General features: G+C 42.8%; 1 protein-coding gene and 1 long non-coding RNA gene across 2 annotated transcripts in view; one reads left to right on the top strand and one right to left on the bottom strand.

Annotated features, from left to right (window-relative positions):
* Positions 1-14,052, bottom strand: part of Ube2u (ubiquitin-conjugating enzyme E2U (putative)) — a 71,279-nt gene that overhangs the window by 16,306 nt on the left and 40,921 nt on the right. Inside the window, exons 7-8 of the mRNA NM_001033773.4 lie at positions 9,497-9,585; positions 1,657-1,738 (exon numbers count right to left, since the gene is read on the bottom strand). Coding sequence (NP_001028945.2) covers positions 1,657-1,738; positions 9,497-9,585 — 171 coding nt within the window. The remainder of the gene's footprint in view (positions 1-1,656; positions 1,739-9,496; positions 9,586-14,052) is intronic.
* Ube2uos lies at positions 5,951-10,614 on the top strand. Its single transcript, XR_867958.2, has 2 exons — positions 5,951-6,246; positions 10,194-10,614. It is a non-coding gene; the product is annotated as a ubiquitin-conjugating enzyme E2U (putative), opposite strand (long non-coding RNA).

Genomic DNA, 14,052 nt, shown 5'->3' with positions numbered 1-14,052 from the left:
TGTGTGTGTGAGAGAGCACTTTATTCTGACAGGGTCACTGCACATAACTTGCCCCTATAAACTCAAAATAATGTATTTTGAAATGTTCTAGCACTCAAACAGCTCATAGAACTATGAGTTTTAGCCACATGTAGAAGTGAGTGACTACGTTGAAATTGACTGAGCCCTCCGTTTTTCTAAATCTTGGGGTTTTGTGAGATGCTGGCACTCCGGAAGGAAGCAACGAAAACAAGGGAAATCAGAGAAGGAGTCGTGTCAAAGCAGTGGCCACTTTAGATTCTGAGAAATTTTTAAGTTGCAAGAAAAACTTGAAACATGCCTTCAAGAAAAAACCATGATTGCCTTCCTTCAAACTCCGCACAATTCATTCTCCTCCTGACTATCGTTTATGCGGAAGCGCCACAAAGGAATGCAGAAGCTTTTCTTCACTTTGGCGCAAAGAGAAGTTGTTGCTGAGGTTTGGGGATCAAAAGGTTAGAAGGACCTATTTGACTTTTATTCAAATTTATAATACAGCACATTGTTTAATGATTGTGTATTCCCATCAGAAAACCACAGGCTCCTGACTGCTGATGGCAGGAGCTGAAGTGTGAGGTGAAAATGGGGAGGGTGGCAAGGTCTTCCCTTCCCAAGCCTCATAGCAGCACAGCAACTGAGCACCGTGAAGAAAGCATACTGTTCACATGCTATCTCTCCTATGTGGATACACACACACACACACACACACACACACACACACACACACACACACAGGGAAAAATAGAAGGGAGACTGGGAGGAGGAAGGGACCTAGCAGAAAGATGGGCAGGGAGAGGAAGAAAGTGTTTATATACTATGGTCTGAGTATATATTATATTTAAATGAAAAAAATTGTTATAAAACCCATCACTTTATACAGTAAATGCACATTTTCTTTGGTGTGTGTGTAGGAGCACATGTATACCTGCGTTTACACGTGCTGGGGTGCACATGTGTATGGAGGCTAGTGGTTGACTTCTGATGTCTTTCTTGATTGCTCCACTAAGGTAAGGTCCCTCGCTTAGCCTGGAGCTCTCTAGTTTGATTAGTGGAGAATGTAATCAAGCTTGAGAGAACCCTCTATCACTGTCTTCTGAGTACAGGGATTACAGGAGGGTCACTAGGTCTACCTGGCATTTCCATGGTGCTGGGATCCGTACTCTGGTCTTCATATTTGAATGACACGCACTTTATTCCCAGATCCAATAAAAAATTTATATCTCACAAGAGTATGTACACACACACACACCCACACACACACACACAAACACACAGTTCCTGAATGGGAAATCTTTCAGAAAACAAAGTCAGAGCTATAAGAAAGATGAAAAGGTAGCTGGCTGGTGATAACTCTCTTGGAAGGGGACAGGCTGGGCTCTTCACTGTGGCCCCCACCCTACCTTCATGTTTGTCAGCTTTCGTACCTGAGTTCTTGTGTGTGTGTGCGTGCATGTGTGTGTTGTATGTGTGTTGTGTGTGTGTGTGGGAGGGTACCTTCTTATCATTGTTCTCATGCTTAAGAAAGGCATAGGCTGCTATTCCTAGGACATCTGCTAATGGCTCAGCAGACAGTGGAGAGCACAAAACCCAGCACTAGGTCACCACAATCACTCATTCAAGGCACTTGGAATGTCTTACTTGGACTCCCATTGCACTTGATTCTGCCGATCCTGTTGCTTCCATTTGTAATACTGTCCCATGAAATGTGGATCTCCAACAACTGAAATAAAATGATTAAAGAAAGAAGTATTCATATACGCTCCTTAATATCACTCAGAGGGTAGCTCACTTCTCATTAAGTTGATACGTGGCAATTGCACACACTGTATAGTTCATGTTACAATGCTCAGGGACTTTGCAAATGTTTTCTTTTTATTGGTACTGTGTAATACTCAATGTTGTTTGAAATAAGTAGATTGTGATTTGGAAATGTTTTCATTATAATGACATTTGCTTATATATCATTTATGCAGTTAAATAAAATTTATGAGAGACCATTGTTTTAGACTGAAGTCCTGCAGTAGGCCCCAATACTAATGTAAGATGGAGTCTCCCAAGCCAGGCCATGGTGGTACAGGTCTTTAATCTCAGCGCTATGGAGGAGAGAAGGCACACCTTGGAGTCTGAGGCCAGCCAGGTCTATAGAGTGAGTTCTAGAGCAACCAAGACTACAGAGAAACCCTATGTATATAAAAAATAAAAGTGGAGTTTTATGCTTGCAATGTCATACATCCTTGGAGCAAGCAGAAGAACCCCAAGCAAACCTGAGCAACCGGAAGGGCCAGTGAGATGAGCAAGTCCCCTCTGCATCCCCCTTCCACGAACACTAACCTGGTTGTTTCCTGGCTCTTACTCCTTAGTTAAAATGATACCTAACTCATGATTCACTAATAAAAGCCAATTCTGTCTTTAAACTTGCAGAAACTTTGTATCACGGTAATGGTAATGAAGTGTTAATATAACTCATGGAGACCAAAACCTTAATAACTTAACGGTTTTGTAATTTAGCTCTTCAAGTGAATAATTAAGTCTTGGGGTTGGCAGTATCAGTCTTTCCATTTCTACTCTGAAAACTGTTATTTTGTCTTGTTTCCAGTTCTGGGTAACTCCAGGGCCTGTGCAAACCAGGTCAAGGCAGGGCATCTATATCCCAGAGACATTTCCAGTCTTGATCATATCATCCACAGAGAAAGACTATCAAACAGATGGTTCTCCTGGCTTAAGGGAGCCCTTTGGCCATGTTACTATGACACTGCCCTCCCTTGGTTGATGACAAGGGTTCCAGCAGCCTCTGTTGGGCTGGAGGGGCCTCCCTTGATCTGAACACTGGGAGTTGCCTGTGGTCCAGTTCATCTTTCTGGATCCATGCCAGTCAAGGTCATCCCTCTCCCAAGGATTGATCAACTAATACTGGGAGACAGCTCTTAAGGAAGCCCCTGATCCTTTAACTCTTTCCTAGAATCTGGTATTTCTAGAGACAATCATCTTCACTATTCTCATAGTTGATGCTATTAAAATTTCTGTCCAGAAGCTGGAGAAATGAGTCTGTGGTAAAGAGCACTTCCAGAGGATCTGGGTTCAATTCCCAGCACCCACATGGAGCTCACAACTGCCTGTAGATCCAACTCCAGGGCCTCTAACACCTCTGGCTTCAATTAGTAGACACATGTAATTATACACAAATAAAACAGAACAAAACCCCTTTATGTCCAGGGCAGGGTGTTCAGTTCAGTAGCAGAGCACTGGCGTTTGTTCCATCCCTAGCAACCCAACATCAGGATTTTTATTTAGTTTGAATAGTGCAGGTGGACTTGCTGGCCTCCTGTGTGTGGTAGTTCCATCTACTCAGCCCACATCTTCATTAGGGTATTTTGAAATCATGTTACCTGACTGGCTCACAAGTTTGTGGTTAGTTACAAGTTTATGCTGCCAATCAAATTCACATAAAATGTACTGAAAAGTGTACTCTGAACCCACACCACATATTCTCTCCTCCCCTCCCCCTGTCCCCTGCCTTCTCTGTTTTTCCTCTCCTTCTTAAGTCTGAGCTTGTAGATGAACCACTTAGCTGGCTAGATGCTTTCTGCTAGCCTCGTTATTTGGAGTCTTTACTCTTTTCTTTGTAATGCAATGCTATTTGCTTTTGATAGATAAATTACATGATTTCACCAGCAACATTCCTATATACAGTCTAATTTTTTTCTTCCTCAGATCCACACGAGCACACACAACCACACTGTCTTCCAGGCCGCATTAGACCCTTGGGCTGGCATTTAGGGAAAACATCCATTCCATTAAAGTAGTGAATTCTTGGTGAAGAATCGTCTTTCTTTTAGGTGATTATTATAAGTAACATACTGGATTTTTTTCCCTGAGACAAGAGTTTCTCTTTCTCTGTATAGCCCTGGCTATCATAGTCAAGGATGGACTCGAACTCACAGAGATCTACCTGCCTCTGCCTCCCGCATGCTGGGACTAAAGGCATTCACCTCCACCACTTGGCTTGGAATTCTTACTATAGGCACATGTATGTAAAGTAGGTATGAAGGGGTGCACTTTATACTGCCCAGACAAACAGACTAGAAATGTTCAAGAGTGTCCTCCTATCAGCCATCTTCAACCCAACAAGGACAAAATTGAAAATTTTGCTAAGGTTCTACTTAAAGACAACTCATATCTTTCCATACAGTTTTTGAAATGGATTTTTTTTCCTGCATTGTATATGTGAGTCTGTGTGGCAGGCAGTCTCTGTCTTACATCTTACAAACCCAGAGTGACCATGTTACCTCTCCAAGAAGCCCATGCAAATTGTATTGACCCCGGCTTCTCTGTTTTTTCTCTGAGATGAGTGCACCACAGTCCTTTCCTAGAGACTTTTACACTTCTCACATTTCTCATATCTCACCTCTATGTTTTGTTGTTTCTCTGTTTTGCTCAGCTGCCTTACACCACCTGCGGGTAATCGCCTTAGAAAGCTTACCCACAATGCCTATCTTCTTGTCTCCAGGACCCAGCCAACTGTTCAAAAGACTGATGCTGACAAGAAGAAACCCAGGGAGGACGGGGACAGGAGAGACACAAAGGGGCAGAGGGGTCTTGAAATTTGTACCCTAAATTCTAAAGGGTGAAATCACTGCCTCACAGTGCTTGTGGGACAGTTTTATAAGCTATGGCAGAAAAGTGTCCCTCCATGGCTTTCATCACATAATCCTTTCTCTTCCATAATGTAATTCTTTTTCTTGAAAATTACAGTGTTGTTTCCATTCTGGGATTTGTTTGTTTTTGCAGTGGTGGGGATAGAACCCAGGGCCTGGTGCCTGCCTACATTCCCCCCCCCCCCCCCCACACACACACAATGAAGCATGATAGAAAGGCAGAGAGAGAGAGAGTGTGTGTGTGAAGAGATGGGGTGGGGTGGGAGGAATAAGAATAGAGAAAATACTCCTCTCCTAGGAATTCAGTTGAAGCCCCTTGCCAGCAGGAAACCAAGAATGCCCAATTAACAATTGCTTAAAGCCTTTCTCGTTTCCCAGCTGTAAACCTGTAATTTTCTAGGAATCTCCCCAGAAACCCCATTTGCAGGGAAAGGACGCATGTGTACTAAACTCCTTGTACAACCCTAGGGACTCTGGTTTCCCTTTATCAGATTATAATTCCATCCAGTCTTCCTCCTGAACCACTTTACAATCTCACTTACCAAAGGAGAACAAAAGGGGGCCTGGATCCTCAGAGCAACCTTTTGAGATGTAACTTGAGAGTCACCAAAATGGATAATACGGAGACAATGGCCATGCTCCGTTGAGAAGCCTATGCCTTCGCCTTATTTTTCCTGCTTTCTCTTGAGAAACATGTAACCCACTCAGGTGTATTTGTCTTGTAATTCTCATGCTTAAATCTGTTACAATGTCTTTAACAAATTTTCCAACATTGCCTCATCGTGGGCACTGAAGCCAGGCATCCTGGTTTGGCCTGATTTAGGTCTCTCAAAATCTAGGAAAATTCAGGCTCTCGTGTGTCACTTGGTCCCCCTATCACTGATAAGGATGTACCTACTACTTGTTCTGCCTATGCAGAAGTCGACTTAAAAGTTGCCCATCTTCTCTGCATGGACTGTCGAATCCAGAAAAGACGGTACAGCTTCCACTAGTGTGTTCTGTTTGCATACAATACTATCTCATTCGGCCACAGAGCACCTAAAAGTCGGGTGAATATTCTTTGCTCATTGGTAGGGATGAAAGATGGCGTTCCATTAGTTAAGCCACTAGCCACTTCCTTCAATTTACTTACCTGTATGTCGCAAAACTAGCACGGGGCTAAGGAGCCGCTAACTTCTGACATCATGGTGATCCCAGCTGTGGCTGCACAGTTATGATCACCAGGGGAGCCTTCAAAAACTACCACTACCCAGTCCTACTGCCAGCTCTGATGGAGTTGGTTTGGGTGTGCCCTTTGTGTCGGAATCTTTACAAGCTCTCCAGGTGGCTCTAATGAGCAGCGGTGGCTGAGAGACTGGGCTCTGCAAGCAGGCGCACTGCCTCTGGCCTGGAAGGAAGGGCCTTTGGAAGACTCAAAGAATGAAAGTCTCCTGGGGTGAAAAGCAAGCGCCCCCTGATGCCGGAGGCTGTTTGGTTTGCCTGCTGACAGCAACAAGTACCAGGAAGCCTCCACTCAGCGCTGCGCAGCACGCTGCTCGCTGCTCGCAGCTCGCAGGAATTCCTTTCCTGGAACGTAAGCATTTCCGTATGGGGATCATATTCTGTCGTTAAAGAGCTGTTCCTACAACCATATGCATGGGTTTTCTCTCTGCCAAACCCTTTATTTGACATTTTATAGTGACGGGCAGAGAACAGTGGGGTCACTGGTACACTTCTCTATCTGATTTCCTGTGATTGTGAATGACAGTGACACACATTTCAGAAACTCTGCTAATCCTTCAGGGTTTGACTGTAAAGTCTCACACTATGCTGTGATGATATGCTGTCGTATTGTAAAGGCAGGATAGTGCCATAGGAAGGAAATATAGAGCCAGCCGTCTAGTCTAAGACTCTGGACCACAGTGCTAATAATTGAGAGTAGGCATGTGCACTGAGCTCTGGGCATGAGGCACACTCAAAGTGTTTCAGCCCTATAATGTATGTGATTATTCTCATTTTATATAAACAAGGCAACTGGGCCAAGGAGGGCAATAGACTTACCAATGTCACACAGTTAATGATAACAAAGATAAGTCATGGGAATTTGCCTCCAGAATTTACCTTCCTTATCAGTTTGTGAGATTTTCTCCTATGTAGATGACCTTAGTTAAATTACCTGATTTCTCCTAGTTTTATTATTATTTTTACCTGAAAAAGGGGATGGGGGTTACAAGAATGTCTAGCCCCTCAGGCAGATGTATTGCTATTTATGACATATATTAAGGTGTTCAGTAAATAAATATGGTTTGAATAAATCAAGCAATGATGAACTGGGGTAGTTAAAAGCATAGTATATACAGTCACACTCTAAGACTGTATTGTCAAAGAATACATCTATGATTGTTATGGACTTGATATCTAGACATAGCTTTTGTGGCTCGAAAAGCTGAAAAAGTGTTAACACCTAAATCAAAATTCAGCAACCTCCTATCCATAAAACGCAAAGCTCTTAGAAAAGCTGCACGAGATTTTAATAATCTCAGCATCGATAAAAAACAAAAGTGTATAGATGAAGTTAAAAGAGGTTTCCTGAGTATTTGTATTCTGAGTCATTGAAGAAGCATTCTACAATCTGAAAGCTTTATCTCCATTACTGCCAGAAAATTAGGCCATTAAAAAAAGAGGGGGTTGGCCCTCATCCAGCTGCACTATCAGAAGACAACGAGGCCAGCAGAGTCTGTCAGGGCTCCGTTTACGTTTGTAAACTAGGTGCTGGCTCTTTTTGAAGGAAGACTCTTGGAGCATTTTTTATAATGATTCCATGGGAAGAAGAGGCAGTAGGCTTGTGAAATCTGCCATCCAGGGTTAGATTCAAAGTCTCAGAAATTCTTCTGGGCTAAAGATAACCGTTCCCAGGCTCCTGCTTTCCCAGAGGATGAGTTACAGACGGGGTTAGTGACGGGCAGATGAAGAAACAACGTAATTCAGCACGCTGGAGCCAAATGCTTGTGAGGGAGGAACCATTATCAGGGGGAATCACCATAATTTCCCTCCATTTTAAAATCATTTTTTTTATTAAGAAGCAATCATTCCCAAACCTTCTCAAGTTTTGGCATGATTGTGTCTTTTGCCTAGGGTTATTAGGTTTCTAAGGCCCACTGTGTATTTACATGCTACCATCCTGCAAAAATCTGTTTTTGTTTGTTTGTTTGTTCTGTTAGGAGGAATTTGCCTCCTAGTCCCTAGAGCTAATATCTCTCAACACCAGGTTTTTACAACAAATATTTATTGTCCCCAGATCCATATGTGTCCCTCCATAGTTTGCACACAGTAAGTGCTTGACCTGATTGGCTAAAGGTGCATAGGGCCTCTAGGCTTTTAAAATTAATCACCCACAGACTCTAATATCACAAAAAATTCTCTGCACTGACAGTGTTGCTGATATCTGTGTTATCATAATGATTTTTTTTTTTACAACCACTAGTGTGTGTGGATGATAACATATAATCACAAAATACTCAATAACCAACTTCCTGCAAGAGCACGTGACTTCTTCAACATGATCTCATTTGGCCCTGTAACTGCTAAGCTTAGCAGTACTTTTGCCTTAACTTATGCTTAAAAGAATAAGTGCAAGCTTTTGCTATAGTTAGGAAATCTTTACAATGAGACGATGAATAGTGAGACCCAAAATCAAAGCGGTGACCGCGAGGGAAGAGAGGGCCAGAAGAAGTATAATGTTGCAGGAGATAAACCAAGAATACAAAAAAAGAAAGATTAAGAGGTGTGGTGTTGTTTTCAGAAGTCTCAGACTGAAGAAAATGCAAATATAGTGAGCTGCCAGTACCTAAGGCAGAGAGGGAAGGAGGGAGATGTTTGGGAGTGGGAGGGTGAACTAGGTTCAGTATACCTTAGATGGCAAAGCCTGCTGGATATGCAGGTGAGTCTCATGGCTACACACCGGCACTGCTGAAGAGGGTCTGCCTAGAGATGTGGTTTTGGCGGTCGGTCGCTGACTAGGGAAGAACATGGTAGGGACTCTCAGAGAGATTGGGAGGAGGATGGAAAAAAACGGCCTCACTGAGGAAAGAGGCAAAAGAATACTTAGAAAGAAAGAAAAATCCTCATGGGTGCAGGGTACTGTACACATCAAGGAGAACGTAGACGGTAACAGCTAAGAAAGAACAGGGCTATAAAAAGCCAGTGCAGACTCGGGAATCTGCAGTCCCTTCTAATCTCACAATGTCCAGGGCCAATTTGGCAGGAGGGCTGGGGCAAAGCCACATTCTCACTTGTGTGTGGAGACTGGATAGCCTACTTTGAGGCAAACAATGACATATACTCTAAAAGTCTAGTTAAATGGAACCAGTTGTCTAGCTCTCAGAGTCTGTCTTTGTGGTCCCCAGAAAATGTTTTCTTACATTGATGTAACTGAGCAACCCTCAGCTTTCAATGTTTTCCGGCTGCGTTTGCTCTGCACTCTACAGCACTGGCTCTGGCTTAGAGGATATCTGCGTTTGAAATGGAAAGGTCCACCCTGCTGCGAACCCTCCTTTCTAGGGAGAAGGTCTTAAGTAAACCTCATAAGATTAAGAACTCCCATCAATTGCCTACCCTTCCTTCTGGCTTTTAAACAGACTTCAGGTCGGGGCTCTGCACAAAAGAACTAAATTACTAGTTGTTGAGTGAAGAGTATAGTACAGACAGCCAATAGAACCGTTTACTGCTCTTATAGAGCAGATATGTGTCAATTAGTTTTGAGATGACAGCAAGACAAACCAAGAAAAATCAACAGATTAAAAGATTAAAAAGGACACATAATAAATAAGGTTACATCAACTCACATGGGTTTCTGGAGTGTTCTGCGACTTTTGTCGTGGCTATCTGAGACCATGTCTTGTAGTAATCATTAAATGAGATTGTTTTAATTACCCTGAAAATATAAACAAAAGGCCGTATTTAATTTGTAAACTTGTCCTTAAAATGATCTGATCAGAGCACAGGATTCAGCTAATATAACGCCAATCTAGACTGATACAAAACGTATGACACTCTCTTCTCTCCTGCCTCCTCTTCCTCTTCCTCCTTCATCTTCTTGTTTCTTTCCATTTTTTTTTTTGAGACCAGAAATTTGTGTCCCTGGAAGGTCTTGATCTTTGTGTATTGCAGGCTGGCCTGGAACTCACAATTCTCCCGCTTAGCCTCCTGTGTGCTGGGGTTACAGACATGTGGTCCAATGCCAGGCTTTAGACACACATCTCTAAGACTCAGACACTTAATAAATGAACCAAACACATTGATCTCACACTGACAAGTATGACAAGAAAAGGCAAGCCATCTCACTCATTTTTAAATAACAAAAGTAGATGCCCACCTATGTGCACACTGTAAAAAGAAATCAAAGCTTTAAGACATCTTCCTCATGCCGATATATAAGAGTAGCTTTAAGGGAAGCACTCGAGTTGTAGTTTTTATTCTATAATAAAGCTTTCTTAAATGTCATAGCAGATGTATTGTGATTGTTTTTCTTTCCTCTTCTAGGGAGAATAAAGCATCGGAATGGAGATTAGTTTTTACACAGCGCTTAGCCCCTGTGCCATGGAGATACTCACCCTTCTTTTCCTCCTTCTACACTTTTCTCTCTGTTCCTGTCATTAGGGCCCTCACAGGGGAGTGAAGGTGGCAATGCAAAGCAGTAGATGGCAGCTGTGGGACACTCGAAATAACTGTGCCTCTACATATTTTTACTCTAAACTTGTTGAACATAGCAAATTACAGCTCTGTAAATAAAGTAACACTCAGAGATAATGTTCAGCTGTGTGAAATCACCAGCTAACCAGAGCGAGTGGATGCTTAAGTGTCAGGTGTAATAGCCTTGATGTCTGTTTTCCAGTTTTTAACTTCTTGGTTCTTTGGACAAAGAAACACATTTTCAGTTAAAACAAATATATTGGTACTGTTTTTTGTTTGTTTGTTTGTTTTATGGATCCGCCGTAGTTGCTTAAGGTAAATATTTGGCTCAATTCTGAAATTAACGGGGCAATCTTTAAATGAACCAGTGCCTTCGCCTGCCATAGTTTGAGACACCTGATTTTAAGACTAACAGTTTTCAAGTGTGTTATTATTTTTCCAATCACATGTAAGTAGAACTCTGAAGCGGGGTGAAAAAAAATCAATTAACCATCACTATTACTGCTTCCAGCGCTCGCTGGGCCAAGGTTCACACTACCAAAAGAAATGCTAAAGTAACGTAAATTTGCATGAATTTGCCCCTGAAATGTTTCAGCAATTTGCAGCAAGGAAATGAAAGGCTACCGTATAAATGCTGCATGAAAAATCTTGGGATCAATTTGCAATCACAGTTCACTTAGCAGACAACAATGACCCAAGAGGAAGGAAACTGTCAACACACCGTCTCACGGAGAAAATATACTATCCTTAGGCACAACGGTCTCCATTGTCTTTTGTCTGTTTGAGGATGACCCATGACCCTCTCCCTTCCCAGGGGTGTCCTGTTCAGTTTCAAACTGTTAGCCCTCCGGGGATTTCTTTTCTTTCTTGCAGAATAATTAAAAATATTACCGTAAAAGGTGTAACTATGGTTAGCTTGAATACACAGAGAAGAATATCTTAAATATTTGTATTTCCAATTCTATAAAGCAAACAGTCCTTTAAAATAAAAGGACAGTAACTGTATTTACTATCATTCAGATAGTCTATGAAGCTAATGAGATAAACGACATAAAAATATGTTTGTAGTCCCCACCAGTACCAAGAACATACTGAGTACTGTCTCCCACTGAAAAAAGGAGGAAATATAAATTTGTAAGTTTAAACTGGACACCAGAGCTGATTTTTCTGTTGAAATAAGACATATCCCCGGGCGAGTGAAGGGAACAGCTTTCTCTGCTCCCATAATAAGGTGCTGCATGGTTCAACATTTGGATAATTTGATACATTGACCATACTTCTTTAGAAGTGGCAATAAACAAAAGAATTTGGAGTAGGGTAATAAAACTTTTGTTTGAAAGTCATCAGGGAGTCATTTGGGGTGCAGTGTCTGCAAAAAGGAGGGAGGCATCCTAGGCTTCAGAACAGCCTCAGCCATATTTGGCGGGGTGGGGTATAGTGTGTATTCATGTGCACACAGAGGATCTCCGAGTAAGGGAAGTTAGGCATGGGGTAGCTGAGTTCAGTGGAGAGTTCTGATTGAGAGCAGCTGGAGGCGCTTCAAAAGCTTGGTTGTCCAGGATCTTTGCATGTAGGCAGAGCGTAGTTGAAATTGGTTGGCAGCCTTGGTTTATCAGAATGGAGAGCCATCAGTGGTTCCCAAGTAGGAAAAGAAAGGAACCTGGGGCTTGAGCAAGGGTTTCCTAAAGGGATCTCACATATGGGGGAGAGGAGTTCTATAAGACTAACCGTAGGATCAGTTAAGAAATAGTAATGAAGGCGTGGACTCCCTTAGAGTTAACAGAGGCAGGAGCATTTGAATTGTTTGGAGGAAGATAATAAAAGTTTTGTTTGAAAGTCATCGGGGAGTCATTTGGGGTGGGATCTGCAGAAAGGAAAGTGGCATCCTAGGCCCAGAAACAGCCTCAGCCATACTCGGAGCTGGGGTTAGGAACAGGTACAGACAACAGCATGATAACACTGAAGAAAGAGCTGATTGGTTGGCTGGTGTGTGAGCCACAAAGGAATGTTGGGGTCAAACACTTTCCTGAAGTCCAGAAGACGACTAGTTTTCTATTAATAGAAAACATTGTGTGGGACTGAAGTAAAATATGAATGTAATTTTAGATGTGGCTTTAGGTGACACTATGACAGAGGAGCCAAAATGACCTTTAAGGATCTGATGGTGAAATTCGGAACAGAAAAGAGAGATTGAAAGATGAAGCCATTACGAAAACCAATCTCCAAAACAGTGTTTATAAGAGGAAGGGCAGACACCAACTTAAAGGGAGCCAGTGATGGGAAAAGGCGGGCTCACTGCCTGCAAGATGAAATTAACAGTGATGCTGTCTTACAGAAGTAATACCCAGCTCAGACTTTGGTTGAAAACTTCTCCTGCATCACCAACTAGTGCTTAGCATCATCGTTAAGACTGCAGGGTCTGGGATTAGCGGGGTGAACTCTCTGGCACGATTAGTTATTGGCTGTGGGAGTGGGTGAGTTATGTCACCTTTCCATATTTGTTTGCTCATTACTAAAAAAGAGGGGGCTTTTCTCAAGAGGTCATAGGTAGTCGGTGAGACCACGCATGAGAAGAGCCAGGTTTAGCATGTCATCATCATGCAGAGTGACCAGTCTTCTCAGCTGGCTTCCCACGGTGGCTGTCTCATCTCTTCTCTCACGGGCTGCAAACTGTTTTCCTTCCTCATACCCTTTAGGCCAGGGAGGGTGATGCCTCTGTTGAGAAGTGACATTTGTCATCTAGTTCTAAAGGATGAAGTCTCAACACTTTTGAACGAAGCTCAAGGCTCCTCATCAGCTGGCCACAACCAGCTCCTCCTTTCGGTGTCTCATTGCTCTCTTCAGAGCCCCATCTTGTGGGAGTTCCTATAAATCTTGAATATCTTATAATATTTCACTTCTGTTTCCGTGAAAATGTCTCTAGTCAGAGATCACCCCCACCTTCCTTTCAGCCCATACTCTTACTCATCAAAGTCTGGGTGAAGTCAAACAGTTGTATATGACGGCTGCCATGGGAGACACCCCAGGGCTTTGCCTCCTCAGCTCCTCTCATGCCCTTTCTCAACATATGGGGAGACCCATCTCTAAATGAGAGCAGGACTGAGAGCTCAGGCTGTCTGGCCAGGGCATTTATTTCAGGAATAGGAACAGGAATTACAAAGATTAAACCAGGACTGACTCTGTGTGTGTAAGAACATTTGCCACACGAGTGTGAGGACCCAAGTTCAGTTTCCAGCATCAATGTAAAAACTTGGCATGGCTGTGATTAGCACATGCAGCCCCTACATGGTTGCGGGGCTAAGACAGTAAAATGGCTCGGGCTTCCTGGCTAACTAGCCTAGTCAAAGAGTGGCAAGCTCCAGGTTCAGTGAGAGGCCTTGACTCCAAGTGATAAGATAGGAAATGATAGAACAATCCATCCAGTGTCTTCCCCTTGGTTTCCACATGAATGTGCACACACGCACACATGTGCACACGCATGCATATCAACATGAGCACACACACATTCTTCATACAGTCAGAGCAAGGCTCATTGAAACATTCTAGTACAGCACATGTTGCTATCAGGTCAGCCCAGTTTGTTGTCTTGCCTGTCTTGTTATTCTCGCCCTTTTATGATCCCAGGAAAGAGTTAGATACTCCTAGGGAAGTGTTAGAAGTAAGTGCCTAGTAAGGCTCTGGGGGAAAAACCCATCATATGTAATATGGA

The sequence above is a fragment of the Mus musculus genome, chromosome 4, assembly GCF_000001635.26.
Source record: "Mus musculus strain C57BL/6J chromosome 4, GRCm38.p6 C57BL/6J".
NCBI classification, from domain to species: Eukaryota; Metazoa; Chordata; class Mammalia; order Rodentia; family Muridae; genus Mus; species Mus musculus.
The sequence above is the reverse complement of the archived record's forward strand: the minus strand, read 5'-3'. Positions and strand labels throughout refer to the sequence as shown.